Source organism: Oncorhynchus nerka, linkage group LG12, assembly GCF_034236695.1.
Source record: "Oncorhynchus nerka isolate Pitt River linkage group LG12, Oner_Uvic_2.0, whole genome shotgun sequence".
In the NCBI taxonomy this organism is placed as follows: Eukaryota; Metazoa; Chordata; class Actinopteri; order Salmoniformes; family Salmonidae; genus Oncorhynchus; species Oncorhynchus nerka.
Genome location: NC_088407.1, coordinates 83,554,226 through 83,580,456, shown reverse-complemented (window position 1 = coordinate 83,580,456; position 26,231 = coordinate 83,554,226). Strand labels below are relative to the sequence as shown.

The 26,231-nt window shown below is 43.7% G+C and overlaps 1 protein-coding gene across 1 annotated transcript in view; it reads right to left on the bottom strand.

The window, feature by feature from the left end:
• The window catches only part of LOC115125439 (isthmin-2-like), an 81,060-nt gene that overhangs the window by 28,637 nt on the left and 26,192 nt on the right, over positions 1-26,231 (bottom strand). The window contains exon 2 of the mRNA XM_065025082.1: positions 506-751. Within this exon, the coding sequence (XP_064881154.1) occupies positions 506-751 (246 nt within the window). The remainder of the gene's footprint in view (positions 1-505; positions 752-26,231) is intronic.

The following is a 26,231-nucleotide window of genomic DNA, read 5'->3' as shown; positions in this document are numbered from 1 at the left end:
CTATGCTTTCAGTCAACCTTCCCTTTCTGCCAGAATGAAATGGTACTGATGGTATAGTACTAAATGGTACTAATGGTAATGAGTCCCACCTGTACAGTATGTTGTGGTTATTATATTAGGGTGTGTGGGTTAGGGTTCTACCTGTACAGTATGTTGTGGTTATTATATTAGGGTGTGTGGGTTAGGGTTCTACCTGTACAGTATGTTGTGGTTATTATATTAGGGTGTGTGGGTTAGGGTTCCACCTGTACAGTATGTTGTGGTTATTATATTAGGGTGTGTGGGTTAGGGTTCTACCTGTACAATATGTTGTGGTTATTATATTAGGGTGTGTGGGTTAGGGTTCTACCTGTACAGTATGTTGTGGTTATTATATTAGGGTGTGTGGGTTAGGGTTCTACCTGTACAGTATGTTGTGGTTATTATATTAGGGTGTGTGGGTTAGGGTTCTACCTGTACAGTATGTTGTGGTTATTATATTAGGGTGTGTGGGTTAGGTTTCTACCTGTATATTAGGGCTGTGAGATCCCAGGTCTGCGTTGGCCAACTCAGGGAAGTTCCTGAGGTCCAGGATGAACGGTTCTGGTTCCTCCTCTGGTTCTGGTTTGGGCAAAACCACGTGGGACCAGCTCCGGCATCGGGGTCTCTGGGATGGCTGGGTGGAGGACGCCAGGCTTTGCAGCTGGTTCTGCTGCTGGAGGTCCTCCAGAGTCTCACCCACATCGCCACCCGGGCTGGCCTGAGATATTGCCTGTAGGCGAAAAAAAAAGAGAGAGACCTTTTTTCATGCATCACCTCATACAGGTTGACGGTAGAATCCCGTATTTGATCCATTGACATGATCTCTGACATCATTCACATTGATTTATTGACTTGATCCATTGAGAGCAGGTATCTCTTTTGTTGGCTGGGTGGGGCTGGAGGAATGGGATGGGAGGTTGGAGGTAGAGGCCCATTTCTTTTTGTCACGCCCTGACCTCAGAGAGCCTTGTTTATTTGGTTAGGTCAGGGCGTGACTTGGTTGGGCATGTCTATGTTTCTATTTCTTTGTTGGCCTAGTATGGTTCCCAATCAGATGCAGCTGTCTATCGTTGTCTCTGATTGGGGATCATACTTAGGCAGCCCTTTTTCCCACCTTAGATTGTGGGATCTTGTTTTTGTATAGTTGCTGTGTTGCGCTACAAAACATTACGTGTCGTTTATGTTCATTTAATAAATGTATGATGTACGCCTAACACGCTGCACCTTGGTCTAATCCATCTTTCAGCGAACGTAACACTTTTTTCTGTTTATACTGAATTTATTATTACTTAAACTTTAAAAAATCTGATCAATATTATCAATACTTTTGTAATGTTTTATTTTACTATCTCTTCTTATTTTCTTCTTTAAAAGTGTAGGAATGTAGGAATAATTATTTTAAAATATATAGAATATGAAATTGTATCAATTAACATATTGTACCTGGCTGTAACCCACCTCAACGAACACCCCCCCTCCCCCAAAATAATTGTTTTAATTAAATAATAATTGGCCATAAAAAAAAAGTATTTTTCTTTTCACAAAATGTTGTGAAATGTTCAGAGAGAATAACCCTGTACGTTACCAAAAAACACACATATTTTAAAGATGTTTAAAATGTAAAGATATTTTCTAATTTCTCTCCCTCATGATGAGAGAGGATAACGAACGTTCACAGAAGAAACAGGTAAAGGTAAACCTACTAAGGAGTTATAGTGTTTCTAATTACTTAACAATCATACAATGTGATTTTCTGGATTATTGTTTTAGATTCCGTCTCTCACAGTTGAAGTGTACCTATGATAATAAAATTACAGACCTCTACATGCTTTGTAAGTAGGAAAACCTGCAAAATCGGCAGTGTATCAAATATTTGTTCTCCCCACTGTATGTTCAGCTCATAGTGTCTCCTGTTACTGTCCTCCCTTCCACTGACTGTAATGTTCATCTCATAGTGTCTCCTGTTACTGTCCTCTCTTCTACTGACATACTGTTATGTTCAGCTCATAGTGTCTCCTGTTACTGTCCTCTCTTCTACTGACTGTTATGTTCAGCTCATAGTGTCTCCTGATACTGTCCTCCCTTCTACTGCCTGTTATGTTCAGCTCATAGTGTCTCCTGTTACTGTCCTCCCTTCCACTGACTGTTATGTTCAGCTCATAGTGTCTCCTGTTACTGTCCTCCCTTCTACTGACATACTGTAATGTTCAGCTCATAGTGTCTCCTGCTACTGTCCTCCCTTCTACTGACATACTGTAATGTTCAGCTCATAGTGTCTCCTGTTACTGTCCTCCCTTCTACTGACATACTGTTATGTTCAGCTCATAGTGTCTCCTGCTACTGTCCTCCCTTCTACTGACATACTGTAATGTTCAGCTCATAGTGTCTCCTGCTACTGTCCTCCCTTCTACTGACATACTGTAATGTTCAGCTCATAGTGTCTCCTGCTACTGTCCTCCCTTCTACTGACATACTGTAATGTTCAGCTCATAGTGTCTCCTGCTACTGTCCTCCCTTCTACTGACATACTGTAATGTTCAGCTCATAGTGTCTCCTGCTACTGTCCTCCCTTCTACTGACATACTGTAATGTTCAGCTCATAGTGTCTCCTGTTACTGTCCTGCCTTCTACTGACTGTTATGTTCAGCTCATAGTGTCTCCTGTTACTGTCCTCCCTTCCACTGACTGTTATGTTCAGTTCATAGTGTCTCCTGTTACTGTCCTCCCTTCCACTGACTGTTATGTTCAGCTCATAGTGTCTCCTGTTACTGTCCTCCCTTCCACTGACTGTTATGTTCAGCTCATAGTGTCTCCTGTTACTGTCCTCTCTTCCACTGACTGTTATGTTCAGCTCATAGTGTCTCCTGTTACTGTCCTCCCTTCCACTGACTGTTATGTTCAGTTCATAGTGTCTCCTGTTACTGTCCTCCCTTCTACTGACATACTGTTATGTTCAGCTCATAGTGTCTCCTGTTACTGTCCTCCCTTCCACTGACTGTTATGTTCAGCTCATAGTGTCTCCTGCTACTGTCCTCTCTTCTACTGACATACTGTTATGTTCAGCTCATAGTGTCTCCTGCTACTGTCCTCCCTTCCACTGACTGTTATGTTCAGCTCATAGTGTCTCCTGTTACTGTCCTCCCATCCACTGACTGTTATGTTCAGCTCATAGTGTCTCCTGTTACTGTCCTCCCTTCCACTGACTGTTATGTTCAGCTCATAGTGTCTCCTGCTACTGTCCTCTCTTCTACTGACTGTTATATTCAGCTCATAGTGTCTCCTGTTACTGTCCTCCCTTCCACTGACTGTTATGTTCAGCTCATAGTGTCTCCTGTTACTGTCCTCTCTTCTACTGACTGTTATGTTCAGCTCATAGTGTCTCCTGTTACTGTCCTCTCTTCTACTGACATACTGTTATGTTCAGCTCATAGTGTCTCCTGTTACTGTCCTCCCTTCTACTGACATACTGTTATGTTCAGCTCATAGTGTCTCCTGTTACTGTCCTCCCTTCTACTGACATACTGTTATGTTCAGCTCATAACTGTTTTCTTTCTTTGTCTGTCATCTGGAGGTCAAAGCAACTATTAAAACAGTCTGAACAACCCCCCTCTGTCTCTCCCTCCCTCCCACCCCCCTCTCTCTCTCTCTCTCTCTCTCTCTCCCTCCCACCCTCTCTCTCTCTGTCTCTCCCTCCCTCCCACCCTCTCTCTCTCCTTCCCTCCCACCCTCTCTCTCTCTCTCCCTCCCACCCTCTCTCTCTCTCTCCCTCCCACCCTCTCTCTCTCCCTCCCACCCTCTCTCTCTCTGTCTCTCCCTCCCTCCCACCCTCTCTCTCTCCCTCCCTCCCACCCTCTCTCTCTCTCTCTCTCCCTCCCACCCTCTCTCTCTCTGTCTCTCCCTCCCTCCCACCCTCTCTCTCTCCTTCCCTCCCACCCTCTCTCTCTCTCTCTCCCTCCCACCCTCTCTCTCTCTGTCTCTCCCTCCCTCCCACCCTCTCTCTCTCCCTCCCTCCCACCCTCTCTCTCCCTCCCTCCCACCCTCTCTCTCTCTCTCTCTCTCTCTCTCCCTCCCACCCTCTCTCTCTCTCCCTCCCACCCCCTCTCTCTCTCTCTCCCTCCCACCCCTCTCTCTCTCTCTCTCTCCTTCCCACCCTCTCTCTCCCTCTCTCTCTCCTTCCCACCCTCTCTCTCTCTCTCTCTCTCCTTCCCACCCTCTCTCTCTCTCTCTCTCTCTCCCTCCCACCCTCTCTCTCTCTCCCTCCCTCCCACCCTCTCTATCTCTCTCTCCCTCCCACCCTCTCTCTCTCTCTCCCTCCCACCCCCTCTCTCTCTCTCTCTCTCTCTCTCTCCCTCCCACCCCCTCTCTCTCTCTCTCTCCCTCCCACCCCCCTCTCTCTCTCTCTCCTTCCCACCCTCTCTCTCTCTCTCTCCCTCCCTCCCACCCCTCTCTCTCTCTCTCCCTCCCACCCTCTCTCTCTCCTCCCTCCCACCCTCTCTCTCTCTCTCCTTCCCACCCTCTCTCTCTGATCTGAGACAAATGAGGACAATGAAGCAAAACACAACACTTAACAGAATGAAATACATACAACACAAGTCTAGGTTTGCTCTTAACAGAGAAGAGTCAGTCCGTCAGTCATTCAGTCAGTCAGTCAGTCAGTCAGTCAGTCAGTCAGTCCGTTAGTCAGTCAGTCCATTAGTCAGTCATTCAGTAAGTCAGTCATTTAGTCAGTCAGTCAGTCTGTCTCTCCATCCGTCAGTCAGTAGGTCCGTTAGTCAGTCAGGCAGTCAGTCAGTACACTAGTCAGCCAGTCATTCCGTCTCTCCATCAGTCAGTCAGGCAGTCAGGCAGTTAGTCAGTACGCTAGTCAGTCAGTCCATTAGTCAGTCAGGCAGTTAGTCAGTACGCTAGTCAGTCAGTCCGTCTGTCCTTCTGTCAGTCAGTCTGTTAGTCATTCAGTCATTCTGTCTCTCCATCAGTCAGTCAGTCAGTCCATCTATCCTTCTGTCAGTCAGTTATTCAGTCAGTCCGTCTACCCTTCTGTCAGTCAGTCTGTTAGTCATTCAGTCATTCTGTCTCTCCATCAGTCAGTCAGTCAGTCCGTCTGTCCTTCTGTCAGTCAGTCTGTTAGTCATTCAGTCATTCTGTCTCTCCATCAGTCAGTCAGTCAGTCCGTCTGTCCTTCTGTCAGTCAGTTATTCAGTCAGTCCGTCTACCCTTCTGTCAGTCAGTCCGTTAGTCCGTCTATCCTTATGTCAGTCAGTCAGTCAGTCAGTCAGTCAGTCAGTCATTCAGTCAGTCAGTCATTCTGTCTCTCCATCAGTCAGTCAGTCAGTCTATCAGTCAGTCTATCAGTCCGTCAGTCAGTCAGTCAGTCAGTCAGTCAGTCAGTCAGTCAGTCAGTCAGTCAGTCAGTCAGTCAGTCAGTCAGTCAGTCAGTCAGTCTATCAGTCCGTCAGTCAGTCAGTCAGTCAGTCAGTCAGTCATTCAGTCATTCTGTCTCTCCATCAGTCAGTCAGTCAGTCACTTCAGTAAGTCTATCAGTCCGTCTACCCTTCTGTCAGTCGGTCTACATCACATCTGGTTGGCGTTAGCAGTAATACCATCTGTAGGGATGGAGGAGGTCCGTTTAGACCTGAAGGGAGGCTCGGGTGGTACAAGCTGGTAGAGAATCAAACAGACACACGGATCTCCATCATCTGGTTCACTTTAGTAGAGTCTGTCTGTTTAACCCATCACTGTCTGTCTGTATCGTGAGACATCACATTGTACTGTTCCAATGGATATATATTACATTGTCAATGCTGCTGGGTTCACAGTGAGAGTTGAGAGGTTCTGGGAGGGGGGAGAGAATAAGGTGAGTGGAGGTTAAGAGTTATTGGAGAAAGAAGATGGTAGAGTTGGGGAGGGGGACAGGGGGTAAAGGAAGAGGAGGAGGAGGAAGAGGAGAAGGAGGGGAGTTGGGAGAAAGAAGATGGTAGAGTTGGGGAGGGGGACAGGGAGAGGAGGAGGAGGGTAGAAGGAGTGGGTCATAAGGAGGGAGGAGGTAATGGGGGGCTGCTCTGCCTCTGATCAAAGCCTTCTCTCCCCTGATCATGTGATCATGTGTATCCTGTCTTGACTCACGTCTCTGGCTGTGTCTCTAACGCACGCAAAACAGATGTCCTCTCCCCAATCCGACCCATACCACCCATACATACTGTACATTCCATCTCCAGCCTACAGCCCTCAGATAGATTTCAACATGACCTAAAAGCAGAGGTCTGCAGCAGAGAAGGATTAGGTTGGGGCTTTACTTTAGCAGAGGCTGGGTGTTAAAGCACAACTATCCCAGTACTCATAACAGATGAGCCTGCCTTTCAATGAGTCAAAGACAAGAGTTGGAGACCAAGAACTAAAGGTTCTGTGCCAGGAAGAATAACTATTCATGAGTAAGTCTGGATTCACCTGGCACACCGTATAATAAAAGCAAAGTTATTCTAGTCTTAAAGGCCCAGTGCAGTCAAAAACAGGATTTCCTGTATTTTATATACTGTATATTTCCACAATATGAAGTTTGAATAATACGGTGAAATTGTGAAAATGATGATAATGACCTTTTAGGGTAAGAGCTGTTTGAAAAGACCACCTGAAAATGTCAGCCTGTTTTGGTGGGATGGAGTTTTGGCCTGCATGGTGACATCACCAGTAAACTAGTTAATAGACCAATAATAAAAGAGAGTTCCAAATCTATCTTCCAATAACAGCTAGTTCTCAGTTGTCCCCTCCCCACTCAGACCACTCCCAGACAGTCCTAGCAAAATCCTTGCTTGAGAAATTGCTCTTTGCTTAATTAAGAAGCTATTTTTGTTTATTTCTACCCATTTTAATTGAAAACAATCACATTAAGGTACTTAATTGTTACCCAAAAATGAGAGAAAAAAAACCCTGGCTATATTGGACCGTTAACTACTTCCATCCAGATACAGTACGACACACAGAGGGGATGGAGGTAGAGGGGTAGAGGGCTGGAGAAGACAAGACCAAAAAAGAGAAGAGAAAGGGCGAGGTGAGGAGAGGAGAGGAGAGAAGTGCAGAGATGCTCCTTCCATAACCCTTGATTAGCACTACATTACTGTACATTACTGTAGTCTAAAATGACTTACGCCCTCTAGCCTCTTGGCCCTCTAGCCACTTTACTCTTTCTCTGGTGACCATAATGACAGGTCACGTAGAAACTGGTTCAGCTCCATAATGTATGAATGACTAATAAAAAATAAATACAGTACCAGTCAAAAGTTTGGATACACCTACTCATTCAAGGGTTTTTCTTATTTAAAAAATAAATACAGTACCAGTCAAAAGTTTGGATACACCTACTCATTCAAGGGTTTTTCTTATTTAAAAAATAAATACAGTACCAGTCAAAAGTTTGGATACACCTACTCATTCAAGGGTTTTTCTTATTTAAAAAATAAATACAGTACCAGTCAAAAGTTTGGATACACCTACTCATTCAAGGGTTTTTCTTATTTAAAAAATAAATACAGTACCAGTCAAAAGTTTGGATACACCTACTCATTCAAGGGTTTTTCTTATTTAAAAAATAAATAAATTCTACATTGTAGCTTAATAGTGAAGACATCAAAACTATGAAATAACACATATGGAATCATGTAGTAACCAAAAAAGTGTAAAAACAAAATCAAAATACATTTGAGATGAGATTCTTCAAAGTAGCACTAAATAAACTTCAGTTAGTGCTAAATACGGCTGCTAGAATCCTGACTAGAACCAAAAAATTTGATCATATTACTCCAGTGCTAGCCTCCCTACACTGGCTTCCTGTGAAGGCAAGGGCTGATTTCAAGGTTTTACTGCTAACCTACAAAGCATTACATGGGCTTGCTCCTACCTATCTCTCTGATTTGGTCCTGCCGTACATACCTACACGTACACTACGGTCACAAGACGCAGGCCTCCTAATTGTCCCTAGAATTTCTAAGCAAACAGCTGGAGGCAGGGCTTTCTCCTATAGAGCTCAATTTTTATGGAATGGTCTGCCTACCCATATGAGAGATGCAAACTCAGTCTCAACCTTTAAGTCTTTACTGAATACTCATCTCTTCAGTGGGTCATATGATTGAGTGTAGTCTGGCCCAGGAGTGTGAAGGTGAACGGAAAGGCTCTGGAGCAACGAACCGCCCTTGCTGTCTCTGCCTGGCCGGTTCCTCTCTTTCCACGGGGATTCGCTGCCTCTAACCATATTACAGGGGCTGAGTCACTGACTTACTAGGGCTCTTTCATACCGTCCCTAGGAGGGGTGCGTCACTTGAGTGGGTTGAGTCACTGACGTGATCTTCCTGTCTGGGTTGGCGCCCCCCCTTGGGTTGTGCCGTGGCGGAGATCTTTGTGGGCTTTACTCGGCCTTGTCTCAGGATGGTAAGTTGGTGGTTGAAGATATCCCTCTAGTGGTGTGGAGGCTGTGCTTTGGCAAAGTGGGTGGGGTTATATCCTTCCTGTTTGGCCCTGTCCGGGCGTGTCATCGGATGGGGCCACAGTGTCTCCTGACCCCTCCTGTCTCAGCCTCCAGTATTTATGCTGCAGTAGTTTATGTGTCGGGGGGCTAGGGTCAGTTTGTTATATCTGGAGTACTTCTCCTGTGCTATCCGGTGTCCTGTGTGAATTTAAGTATGCTCTCTCTAATTCTCTCTTTCTTTCTCTCTCTCGGAGGACCTGAGCCCTAGGACCATGCCTCAGGACTACCTGACATGATGACTCCTTGCTGTCCCCAGTCCACCTAGCCGTGCTGCTGCTCCAGTTTCAACTGTTCTGCCTGTGATTATTATTATTTGACAATGCTGGTCATTTATGAACATTTGAACATCTTGGCCATGTTCTGTTATAATCTCCACCCGGCAAGGCCAGAAGAGGACTGGCCACCCCACATAGCCTGGTTCCTCTCTAGGTTTCTTCCTAGGTTTTGGTCTTTCTAGGGAGATTTTCCTAGCCGCCGTGCTTCTACACCTGCATTGCTTTCTGTTTGTGGTTTTAGGATGGTTTTCTGTACAGCACTTTGAGATATCAGCTGATGTACGAAGAGCTATATAAATAAATTTGATTTGATTTGATTAGCCAACCTTTGCCTTGATGACAGTTTTGCACACTCTTGGCATTCTCTCAACCAGCTTCATTAACCTGGAATCCATTTCAATTAACAGGTGTGTCTTCTTAAAAGTTAATCTGTGGAATTTCTTTCCTTCTTAATGCATTTGAGCCAATCAGTTATGTGTTGTGACAAGGTAGGGGTGGTATACAGAAGATAGCCCTATTAGGTAAAAGAGCAACAACAAAAATATAAACACAACATGCAACAATTTCAAAGATTTTACTGAGTTACTGAGTTCAAGGAAATCAGTCATTTGAAATAAACTCATTAGGCCCTAATTTATGGTTTTCACATGACTGTGGATACATCTGTTGGTCAAATATACCTTCAAAAAAGGTAGGGATGTGGATCAGAAAACCAGTCAGTATCTGGTGTGACCACCATTTGCCTCATGCAGCACAACACATCTCCTTCGCATAGAGTTGATCGGCCTGTGGAATATAGTTCCACTCCTCTTCAATGGTTGTGTGAAGTTGCTGGATATTGATGGGAACTGGAACACGCTGTTGTACATGTCCATCCAGAGCATCCCAAACATGCTCAATGGGTGACATGTCTGGTGGGTATGTAGGCCATGGGAGAACTGGGACATTTTCAGCTTCCATGAATTGTGTACAGATCCTTGCGACATGGGGGAGTGCATTATCATGCTGAAACATGAGGTGATGGCAGTGGATGATTGGCACAACAACGGGCCTCAGGATCAAGTCACGGTATCACTGTGTATTCAAATTGCCATCGATAAAATACAATTGTGTCAATTGTCCGTAGCTTATGCCTGCCCATTTCATAACCGCCCAAAGCGTGAGCGGTTCCCTGACGTCAGGAAACACAACGCCATACACGTGGTCTGCGGTTGTGAGGCCGGTTGGACGTACTGCCAAATTCTCTAAAATGACATTGGAGGCAGTTTATGGTAGAGAAATGAACATTACATTATCTGGCAACAGCTCTGGTGGACATTCATGCAGTCAGCATGCCAACTGCACGCTCCCTCAAAACTTGAGACATCTGTGGCATTGTGTCGTGTGACAAAACTTCACTTTTTAGAATGGCCTTTTATTGTCCCCAGCACAAGGTGCACCTGTGTAACTGTTTTATCAGCTTCTTGATATGCTACGTCTGTCAAATGGATGGATTATCTTGGCAAAGGAGAAATGCTCACTAACAGGGATGTAAACAAATTTGTGCACCAAGTGTTGAGAGAAATAAGCTTTTTTTGTGAATATGGAACATGTTGCATTTATATTTTTGTTCAGTGTTATGCTTCCAATGAATTCTTTCAGATCTCTCTGTGTGTGTATGCACTGTGTGAGTGCACGTGCGTGTCGGTGTGTGTGTGTCAGTGTGTGCGTGCTAATGTTACACTGAAACATTAGCTTATGTTTCTTCCTCATTAAAACTTTGAGCTGAGCTCGCAGTGTGTGTCCCCTGCAGGCTTTACTGTCATACCTACATGATGGTATACAGTTTCAGATGGACCTCAATTAGGGCGCTGGACATTTGAGAGATTTCCAGACCACACAGTCATCCCCCGCTACCATATAGAAGAGCAACATGAACTTCTGAACGTGCTCTGGGGGGGGGGACCGGACGATCTTCCAGAATGATGTGGTTTAAACAATTTACCAGAGCCTTTACTCCATCCCTGCTGCTCTCTGTCTTCATACATCACACACATCACACACGCACACACACACGCATCACACATATCACACACATCACACACATCACACACACACACACACACACATCACACACACACACACATCACACACATTACACACACACACATCACACACACACACACACACACACACACACACATCACACATACACATCACACATCACGCAGACACATATCACACACATCACACACACACACACACACATCACACACACATCACACATATCACATACACATCACACACACACATCACACATATCACATCACACATATCACATCACACACACACACACACACATCACACACATCACACACACACATCACACATATCACACACATCACACACACACATCACACATCACACATACACATCACACATCATATCACATACACATCACACATCACACACACACATACACATCACACACACACACACATATCACACACACACACACACACATCACACACACACATCACACATACACATCACACATCACACATATCACATACACATCACACACACACATCACATACACATCACACACACACATCACACATCACACATACACATCACACACACATCACACACACATCACACATATCACACACACATCACACATCACACATCACACATACACATCACACATCACACACACATCACACATCACACACATCACACATCACACACACACATCACACATCATCACATACACATCACACACACACATCACACATACACACACACATCACACACACACACACACACATCACACACACATCACACATCACACACACACATCACACATATCACATACACATCACATCACACACACACATCACACATATCACACACACACACATCACACACACACACACATATCACACACACATCACACACACACACACACACACATTTCACATCACACACATTACACACACACACATCACACACACACACACACACACACATCACACATACACATCACACATCACACAGACACATATCACACATATCACATACACATCACACACACACACACACACACACACACACACACACATCACACACATCACACACACACATCACACATCACACATCACACACACATCACACACACACACACATCACACATATCACATACACATCACACATCACACACACACATCACACACACACACACACATACACATACACATCACACAAACACACACACACACACACACACACACACACACACACACACACACACACACATCACACATCACATACACATCACACATCACACACACACACACATCATCACATATCACACACACATCACACATCACACACACACATCACACACACACATACACACACATCACACACACACACACATATCACACACATCACACATATCACACACACATCACACATCACACACACACATCACACATCACACATCACACACATCACACACATCACACACACATATCACACATACACATACACACACACATCACACACATCACATCACACATCACACACACACATCACACATATCATCACACACACACATCACACATCACACACACACATCACACACACACACACACATATCACACATACACATCACACACACACACATCACACACATCACACACACACACATCACATCACACACACACACATCACACACATCACACATCACACATATCACATACACACACACATCACATCACACATCACACACACACATCACACATCACACATCACACACACACACATCACACACACACACACACATACACATTACACACACACACACACACACACATCACACACACACATCATCACACACACACATCACACACATCACACATACACACACACACATCACACACACACATCACACACACATCACACATCACACACATATCACACACACACACACACACACACACACACATCACACATCACACATATCACACACACATCACACACACATCACACACACACATCACACACATCACACACACATCACACATATCACACACACATCACATCACACACACATCACATCACACATCACACATCACACACACACACACACACACATACACACACACACATCACACACACATCACACATCACACATACACACACACACACACACACACACATCACACACACACATCACACACACACATCACACACATCACACACACACACATCACACATATCACACACACACACACACACACACACATCACACATCACACATCACACACACATCACACACACACACATCACACACACATCACACATCACACACACACACATCACACACACACACACACATATCACACATATCACACACATCACACATCACACACACATCACACACATCACACACACACATCACACATACACACACATCACACACACATCACACACACACACACACACATATCACACACACACACATCACACATCACACACATCACACACACACACACACACACATACACATCACACACACACATATCACACATATCACATACACATCACACATACACATACACATCACACACATCACACATTTCACACACATCACACACACACACACACATCACACATCACACATCACATATCACACACACACACACATCACACATCACACACACACATCACACACACATATCACACACATCACACATCACACACACACACACACATCACACATCACACATCACACATCACACACACACACATCACATCACACATCACACACATCACATCATCACACACACACACACATCACACACACATACACATCACACATACACATCACATACACATCACACACACACACACACACATCACACACACACACATCACACACATCACACATCACACACACACACACATCACACACACACATATCACACACATCACATACACATCACACATACACACACATCACACATATCACTCACACATCACACACATCACACACACATCACACATATCACATACACATCACACATCACACACACACATCACACACACACATCACACATCACACACACATCACACATATCACATCACACATCACACATCACACATCACACATCACACACATCACACACACATCACACACACACATCACACACACACACATCACACATCACACACACACATCACACATCACACACACACATCACACATCACACACATCACACACATCACACATCACACATCATTCACATATCACACACACATCACACACATCACACACATCACACATCACACATCACACACACACATACACACATCACACACACATCACACATCACACACACACATCACACACACACATCACACATCACACACATCACACACACACACATCACACATCACACACACACACACACATCACACATCACACATCACACACACACATCACACACATACACACACACATCACATCACACATATCACACATCACATCACACATCACACACACACACACACACATCACACACACACATCACACACACACACACACACACACACACATCACACATCACACATCACACACACACATCACACACACACACACATCACACATCACACATCACACATCACACACACACACACACACATCACACACACACACATCACACACACACATCACACACACACATCACACATATCACACACACATCACACACACACACACACACACACATCACACACATCACATATCACATCACACATCACACACACACATACACACACACACACACATCACACACACACACACACACATCACACACACATCACACATCACACATATCACACACACATCACACACACACACACACACACACACACATCACACACATCACACATCACATCACACACACACACACACATCACACACACATCACACACACATCACACACACACATCACACATATCACACACACATCACACATCACACACACACATCACACATCACACATACACACACACATCACACACACACACACACACACACATCACACATCACACATCACACATCACACACACACATCACACATCACATCACACACACACACATCACATACACATCACACATCACACACACATACACACATCACACACACATCACACATCACACATCACACACACACATCACACATCACACACATCACACACACACACACACACATCACATCATCACACATCACACATCACACATCACACATACACATACACATCACACATATCACACACACACACACACACACACACATCACATCACACATCACACACACATCACACATATCACACACACATCACACACACACATCACATATCACACACACACACACACACACATCACATCACACATCACACACACACACACACACACATACACATCACACACACACAGACACATATCACACATATCACACACACATCACACACACACATCACACATCACACACACATATATCACATACACATCACACATCACACACACACATCACACATACACATCACACATCACACATCACACATCACACATCACACACATCACACACACATCACACACACACATCACACATCACACACACACATCACACATATCACATACACATCACACACACACATCACACACATCACACATCACACACACACATCACACACATCACATACACACACACACACATCACACATATCACACACACACACACACATATCACATACACATCACACATCACATACACACATCACACACACATCACACATACACATCACACACACACATCACATACACATCACACACACACATCACACATCACACACACACATCACACACACATCACACATATCACATACACATCACACACACACATCACACATCACACACACACATCACACATCACACATACACATCACACATACACATCACACACACATCACACATTTCACACACATCACACACATCACACACACACATCACACATCACACACATCACACATCACACACACACACACACATACACACACACACATCACACACACACATCACACACATCACACATCACACATCACACACATCACACATACACACACATCACACACACACACATCACACATACACATCACACACACACACACACATCACACACACACATCACACATCACACATATCACACATCACACATCACACACACACATCACACACACACATCACACACACACACACACACACATCACATCACACACACACATCACACATCACACATCACACATCACACATCACACATACACACACACACACATCACACATCACATCACACATCACACATCACACACACACATCACACACACACATACACAGACACATCACACACACACATCACACACATCACACATCACACACACACACACATCACACACATCACACATACACATCACACACATCACACATCACACACACATACACATCACACACACATCACACACACACATCACACACATCACACATCACATACACATCACACATCACACACACATCACACATCACATACATCACACATCACACATCACACATCACACATCACACATCATCACATCACACATCACACACACACACACACACATCACACATCACACATCACACACACACATCACACATATCACATCACACATCACACACACATCACACACACACACACACATCACACACACACACACACACATCACACACACACACATCACACACACATCACACACACACATCACACATATACACATCACACATCACACATCACACACACATCACACATCACACACACACATCATCACACACACATCACACATCACACATCACACACACATATCACACACACATCACATCACACATATCACATACACATCACATCATCACACACACATCACACATCACACATCACACACATCACACACACATCACACATCACACATCACACATCACACATCACACATATCACACACACACACACACACATCACACATCACACATATCACATACACATCACACATCACACATCACACATCACACACATCACACATATCACATACACATCACACACACCACACACATCACACACACACATCAGACACACACACACACATCACACATACACATCACATCACACACATACACACACATACACATCACACACACATCACACACACATCACACACACATCACACACATCACACAAACACACATACATCACACACACATCACACATATCACACATACACACACATCACACACACACACACACACACACATCACACACACACATCACACATATCACATACACATCACACATATCACATACACATCACATCACACACATCACACATATCACATACACACATCACACATCACACACACACATCACACATCACACATATATCACACATCACACACACACATCACACATATCACACACATCACACACATCACATCACACATCACACATCATCACATCACACATCACACATCACACATCAGACACATATCACACACACATCACACACACACATCACATACACATACACATCACACATCACACACACATCACACATATCACACATATCACATCACACATCACAGGGCATCACACATATCACACACACATCACACACACATCACACATATCACACACACACACATACACACACATCACACATACACATCACACACATTATCACACACACACATCACACACACACATATCACACACACATCACACACACACATCACACATATCACACACATCATCACACACACACATCACACACACACACACACACACACACATCACACACACACACACATCACACATACACATCACACATAGACACACATCACACATCACACACACATCACACACATCACACACATCACACATATCACACACACACATCACACACACACACACACACACATCACACATCACACATACACATCACACACACACATCACATCACACACACACACACACATATCACATCACATCACACATCACACATCACACACACACATCACACATCACACATATCACACACATCACACATATCACACATCACACATCATCACATACACATCACACACACATCACACACACACACATCACACATCACACACACACACACACATACACATCACACACACACACACATACACACACACATCACACACACACACATCACACAAATCACATCACACATCACACACACACATCACACATATCACACACACACACACACACACACACACACACACACACACATCACACATATCACATACACATCACACACAGGAACACTCCACACACACACACACACACATCACACATCACACACACACATCACACATACACATCCACATCACATCACACATACACATCACACATCACACACACATCACACATATCACATACACATACACATCACACATCACACATCACACACACATCACACACACACACACACACATCACACATATCACATACACATCACACACATCACACATATCACATCACACATCACAGAACACACATCACACATATCACACATCACACATCACACATCACACACACACATCACACACATCACACACATCACACATATCACATCACACATCACACACACATCACACATCACACATCACACACACACATCACACACACACATCACACACACACATACACATATCACATACACATCACATCACACACACACATCACACATCACACACACACATCACACACATCACACATCACATCACACATCACACACACACATATCACACACACACACATCACACATCACACACATATCACACACACACATCACACATCATCACACATCACACACACACACACATCACACACACATCACACACATCACACACACATCACACATATCACACACATCACATGTTCACACATACACATCACATCACACATCATCATCACACATACACACACACACATCACACATCACACACACACATCACACATCACACACACACATCACACACATCATCACACATATCACACATCACACATCACACATCACACACATCACACATCACACACATCACACACACACATCACACACACACATCACACATATCACACACATCACACATCACACATCACACATCACATCACACATCACACATACACACACACATCACACATACACATCACATACACATCACACAGACACATCACACACACACATCACACATCACACACATCACACATCACACATCACACACACACATCACACACATATCACATACACACACACACATCACACATATCACATACACATCACACACACAACACATCACACACACACACACACATCACACACACACACATACACACACACATCACATCACACACATCACACACACACACATCACACACATCACACATCACACATCACACATCACACATCACACATCACACACACACATCACACATCACACACACACACACACATCACACATATCACACACATCACACACATACACACGCACACACACATCACACATCACACATCACACACACACATCACACATACACACATCACACATCACACACATCACACACATCACACACATCACATCACACACATCACATCACACACACACACACATCACACACACACACATCACACATCACACACATCACACACACACACACACATCACACACATCACACACACATCACACACACACATCACACACACACACACACACATCACACATCACACATCACACATCACACATCACACACACACATCACACATATCACATCACACATATCACACACATCACACATCACACACACACATCACACACATCACACATATCACACACACACATCACACATCACACACACACATCACATACACACACACACATCACACACACACACATATCACATACACATGACACATATCACACACATCACACATCACACATATCACACACATCACACACACAAACATCACACATCACACACACACATCACACACATCACACATATCACACACATCACACATCACACATCACACATCACACACACACATATCACATACACATCACACATATCACACATACACATACACATCACACACACACATCACACATCACACACACACACACACATCACACATCATACACATACACATCACACACATCACACACACATCACACACACACATCACACATATCACATACACATCACACATCACACACATCACACATCACACATATCACACATCACACATATCACATACACATCACACATCACACACACACATCACACACACACACATATCACACACACATCACACACACACATCACACATCACACACACATCACACATCACACACACACATCACACATCACACATATCACATACATCACATCACACATATCACATCACACATCACACATCACACATCACATCACACACACACATCACACATCACACATATCACACACACACATCACACATATCACATACACATCACACATCACACACACACATCACACATATAACACACAGATCACACACACACATCACACATATCACATACACATCACACACACACACACACACATCACACATCACACACACACACACACACACACACACATCACACATCACACACAAACACACATCACACATTCACAATCACACACATCACACATATATCACACACACACACACACACACACACACACACACACACACACACACACATCACACACACACATCACACATCACACATCACACATCACACACACACATCACACACATCACACATACACACATCACACATCACACACACACATCACACATCACACATACACATCACACATCACACACATCACACACACATATCACACATCACACATATCACACACATCACACATCACACACACATCACACATCACACATACACATCACACATCACACACATCACACACACATCACACATATCACACATATCACATTCACATCACACATCACACACACATCACACACACACATCACACACATCACACACACACACATCACACACATCACACACACACATCACACACACACATCACACATATCACATCACACATCACACACACACACACACATCACACATATCACACACACACACACACATCACACATCACACATCACACACACACACACACATCACACATATCACATATCACACATATCACACACACACACACATCACACACATACACACACACACAGACACACACACACATCACACATCACATCACACACACACACATCATCACACATCACACACACACACACATCACACACACACATCACACACACATCACACACATCACACACATCACACACACACACACACACACACACATCACACACATCACACATCACACATCACATCACACACAAACATCACACACACACATCACACACATCACACACACACATCACACATATCACACACACACACATCACACACACACACACATCACACACACACACACATCACACACATTACACACACACACATTACACACACACATCACATCACACACACATCACACATATCACACACACATCACACACACACACACACACACACACACACACACACACACATCACACACACACATCACACACATCACACACACACACATCACACATATCACACACACACACACACACACACACACATCACACATATCACACACACATCACACACACACACATCACACACATCACACACACACACACACACATCACACATACACATCACACATCACACAGACACATATCACACATATCACATACACATCACACACACACACACACACACACATCACACACACACATCACACATATCACACACACATCACACACACACACATCACACATGTCACACACACACACATCACACACATTACACACACACACATCACACACACACACACACACACACATCACACATACACATCACACATCACACAGACACATATCACACATATCACATACACATCACACATATCACATACACATCACACACACACATCACACATTTCACATACACATCACACATATCACACACACATCACACATATCACACACACATCACACACACACACATCACACATACACATCACACATCACACACACACATCACACATCACACATATCACACACACATCACACATACACATCACACATCACACACACACATCACACATCACACACACACATCACACATCACACATACACATCACACATCACACACACACATCACACATATCACATACACATCACACATATCACATACACATCACACATATCACATATCACATACACATCACACACACACATCACACACATCACACACACATATATCACATACACATCACACATCACACACACACATACACATCACACACACACATATCACATACACATCACACACACACATCACACATTTCACATACACATCACACATCACACATATCACTCACACATCACACATATCACACACACATCACACATATCACATACACATCACACATCACACACACACATCACACATCACACATCACACATCACACACACACATCACACATATCACATACACATCACACATCACACACACACATCACACATCACACATACACATCACACATCACACACATCACACACACATATCACACACATCACACATATCACACACACATCACACATCACACACACACATCACACATCACACATACACATCACACATCACACACATCACACACACATATCACACATATCACACATATCACATTCACATCACACATATCACATACACATCACACACACACATCACACATATCACACACACACACATCACACACATCACACACACACATCACACACACACATCACACATATCACACACACATCACACACACACACATCACACATATCACACACACACACATCACACACATTACACACACACACATCACACACACACATCACACATATCACACACACATCACACACACACACATCACACATATCACACACACACACATCACACACACACATCACACACACACACACACACACATCACACATATCACACACACACACATCACACACACACATCACACACACATTACACACACACACATTACACACACACACACATCACACACACACATCACACATATCACACACACATCACACACACACACATTACACACACACACATCACACACACACATCACACACACACATCACACACATCACACACACATCACACATATCACACACACACACACACACACACACACACATCACACATATCACACACACATCACACACACACATCACACACACACATCACACACATCACACACACACACATCACACATATCACACACACACACATCACACACACACACACATCACACACACACACACATCACACATATCACACACACACATTACACATCACACACACACATCACACATATCACACACACACACACACACACACATCACACATATCACACACACATCACACACACACACATCACACACATCACACACACACACACACACATCACACATACACATCACACACACACACACATCACACATATCACATACACATCACACACACACACACACACACACACACACACACATCACACACACATCACACACACACATCACACATGTCACACACACACACATCACACACATTCACACACATCACACATCACACACATCACACACACACACACACACACACACATCACACACATCACACACACACAGACACATCACACATATCACATACACATCACATACACACATCACACACACACACACATCACACACACACATCACACATATCACACACACACACATCACACACACACACACATCACACATGTCACATATCACACACATCACACACACACACACACACACATCACACACACACATCACACACACACATCACACATATCACATCACACATCACACACACACACACACACACACATCACACACACACATCACACATATCACACACACATCACACACACACACATCACACATCACACACACACATCACACACATCACACACACACACACATCACACATATCACACACACATCACACATACACATCACACATCACATCACACACACATCACACATATCACACACACATATCACACACACATCACACACACACATCACACATATCACACACACATCACACATATCACACATCACACATCACACATACACATCACACACACACATCACACACATCACACACACACACACATCACACACACACACACATCACACACATCACACACACACACACACACACACACACATCACACACACACACACACACACACATCACACACACACATCACACATCACACAGACACATCACACATATCACACACACACATCACACACATCACATCACACATCATCACATCACACACATCACACATCACACATATCACACACACATCACACATACACATCACACATCACACACACACATCACACATCACACACACACATCACACATCACACATATCACATACACATCACACATATCACATACACATCACACACACACATCACACATATCACACATCACACACACACATCACACATCACACACACACATCACATCACATACACATCACATCACACATATCACATACATCACACACACATATCACACATCACACACACACATCACACACATCACACACACACATCACATACACATATCACATACACATCACACATATCACATACACATCACACACACATATCACACATCACACACACACATCACACACATCACACACACACATCACATACACATATCACATACACATCACACATATCACATACACATCACACACACATATCACACATCACACACACACATCACACATCACACACACACATCACATACACACACATCACATACACATCACACATATCACATACACACACACACACACATCACACATACACACACACATCACACACATCACACACATATCACACATCACACACACACATCACACATCACACACACACACACACACATCACACACACACATCACACATACACATCACACATACACACACACATCACACATCACACACACACATCACACATACATATCACACACACACATCACACATCACACACACATCACACACACACACATCACACATATCACACACACACACACACATCACACACACACATCACACACATCACACACACACACACATCACACATACACATCACACATCAAACAGACACATATCACACATCACACATCACACATCACACACACACATCACACATACACATCACACATCACACACACATCACACATCACACATATCACACACATCACACATACACATCACACATCACACACACACATCACACACACACATCACACATCACACACACACATCACACATATCACATACACATCACACATATCACACACATCACACACACACATCACACACACACATCACACATATCACATCACACACATCACACACATCACATCACACACATCACACATACACATCACATACACATCACATCACACACACATTATCACACATCACACACACACATCACACACATCACACACACACATCACATACACATATCACATACACATCACACATATCACATACACATCACACACACATATCACACATCACACACACACATCACATCACATCACACACACACACACACACACACATCACATACACATCACACATCACACACACATATCACATACACATCACACACACACATCACACACATCACACACATCACACATATCACATACACATCACACATCACACACACACACACACATCACACATCACACACACACATCACACATATCACACACATCACACATCACACACACACATCACACATATCATCACACATCACACACACACATCACACATCACACACACATCACACATATCACATACACATCACACACACATCACACACACATCATCACATCACACATCACACATATCACATACACACACACATCACACACACATCATCACACACACACACACATCACACACATCACACACACATCACACACACACATCACACATCACACATATCACATACACATCACACATCACACACACACATCACACATATCACA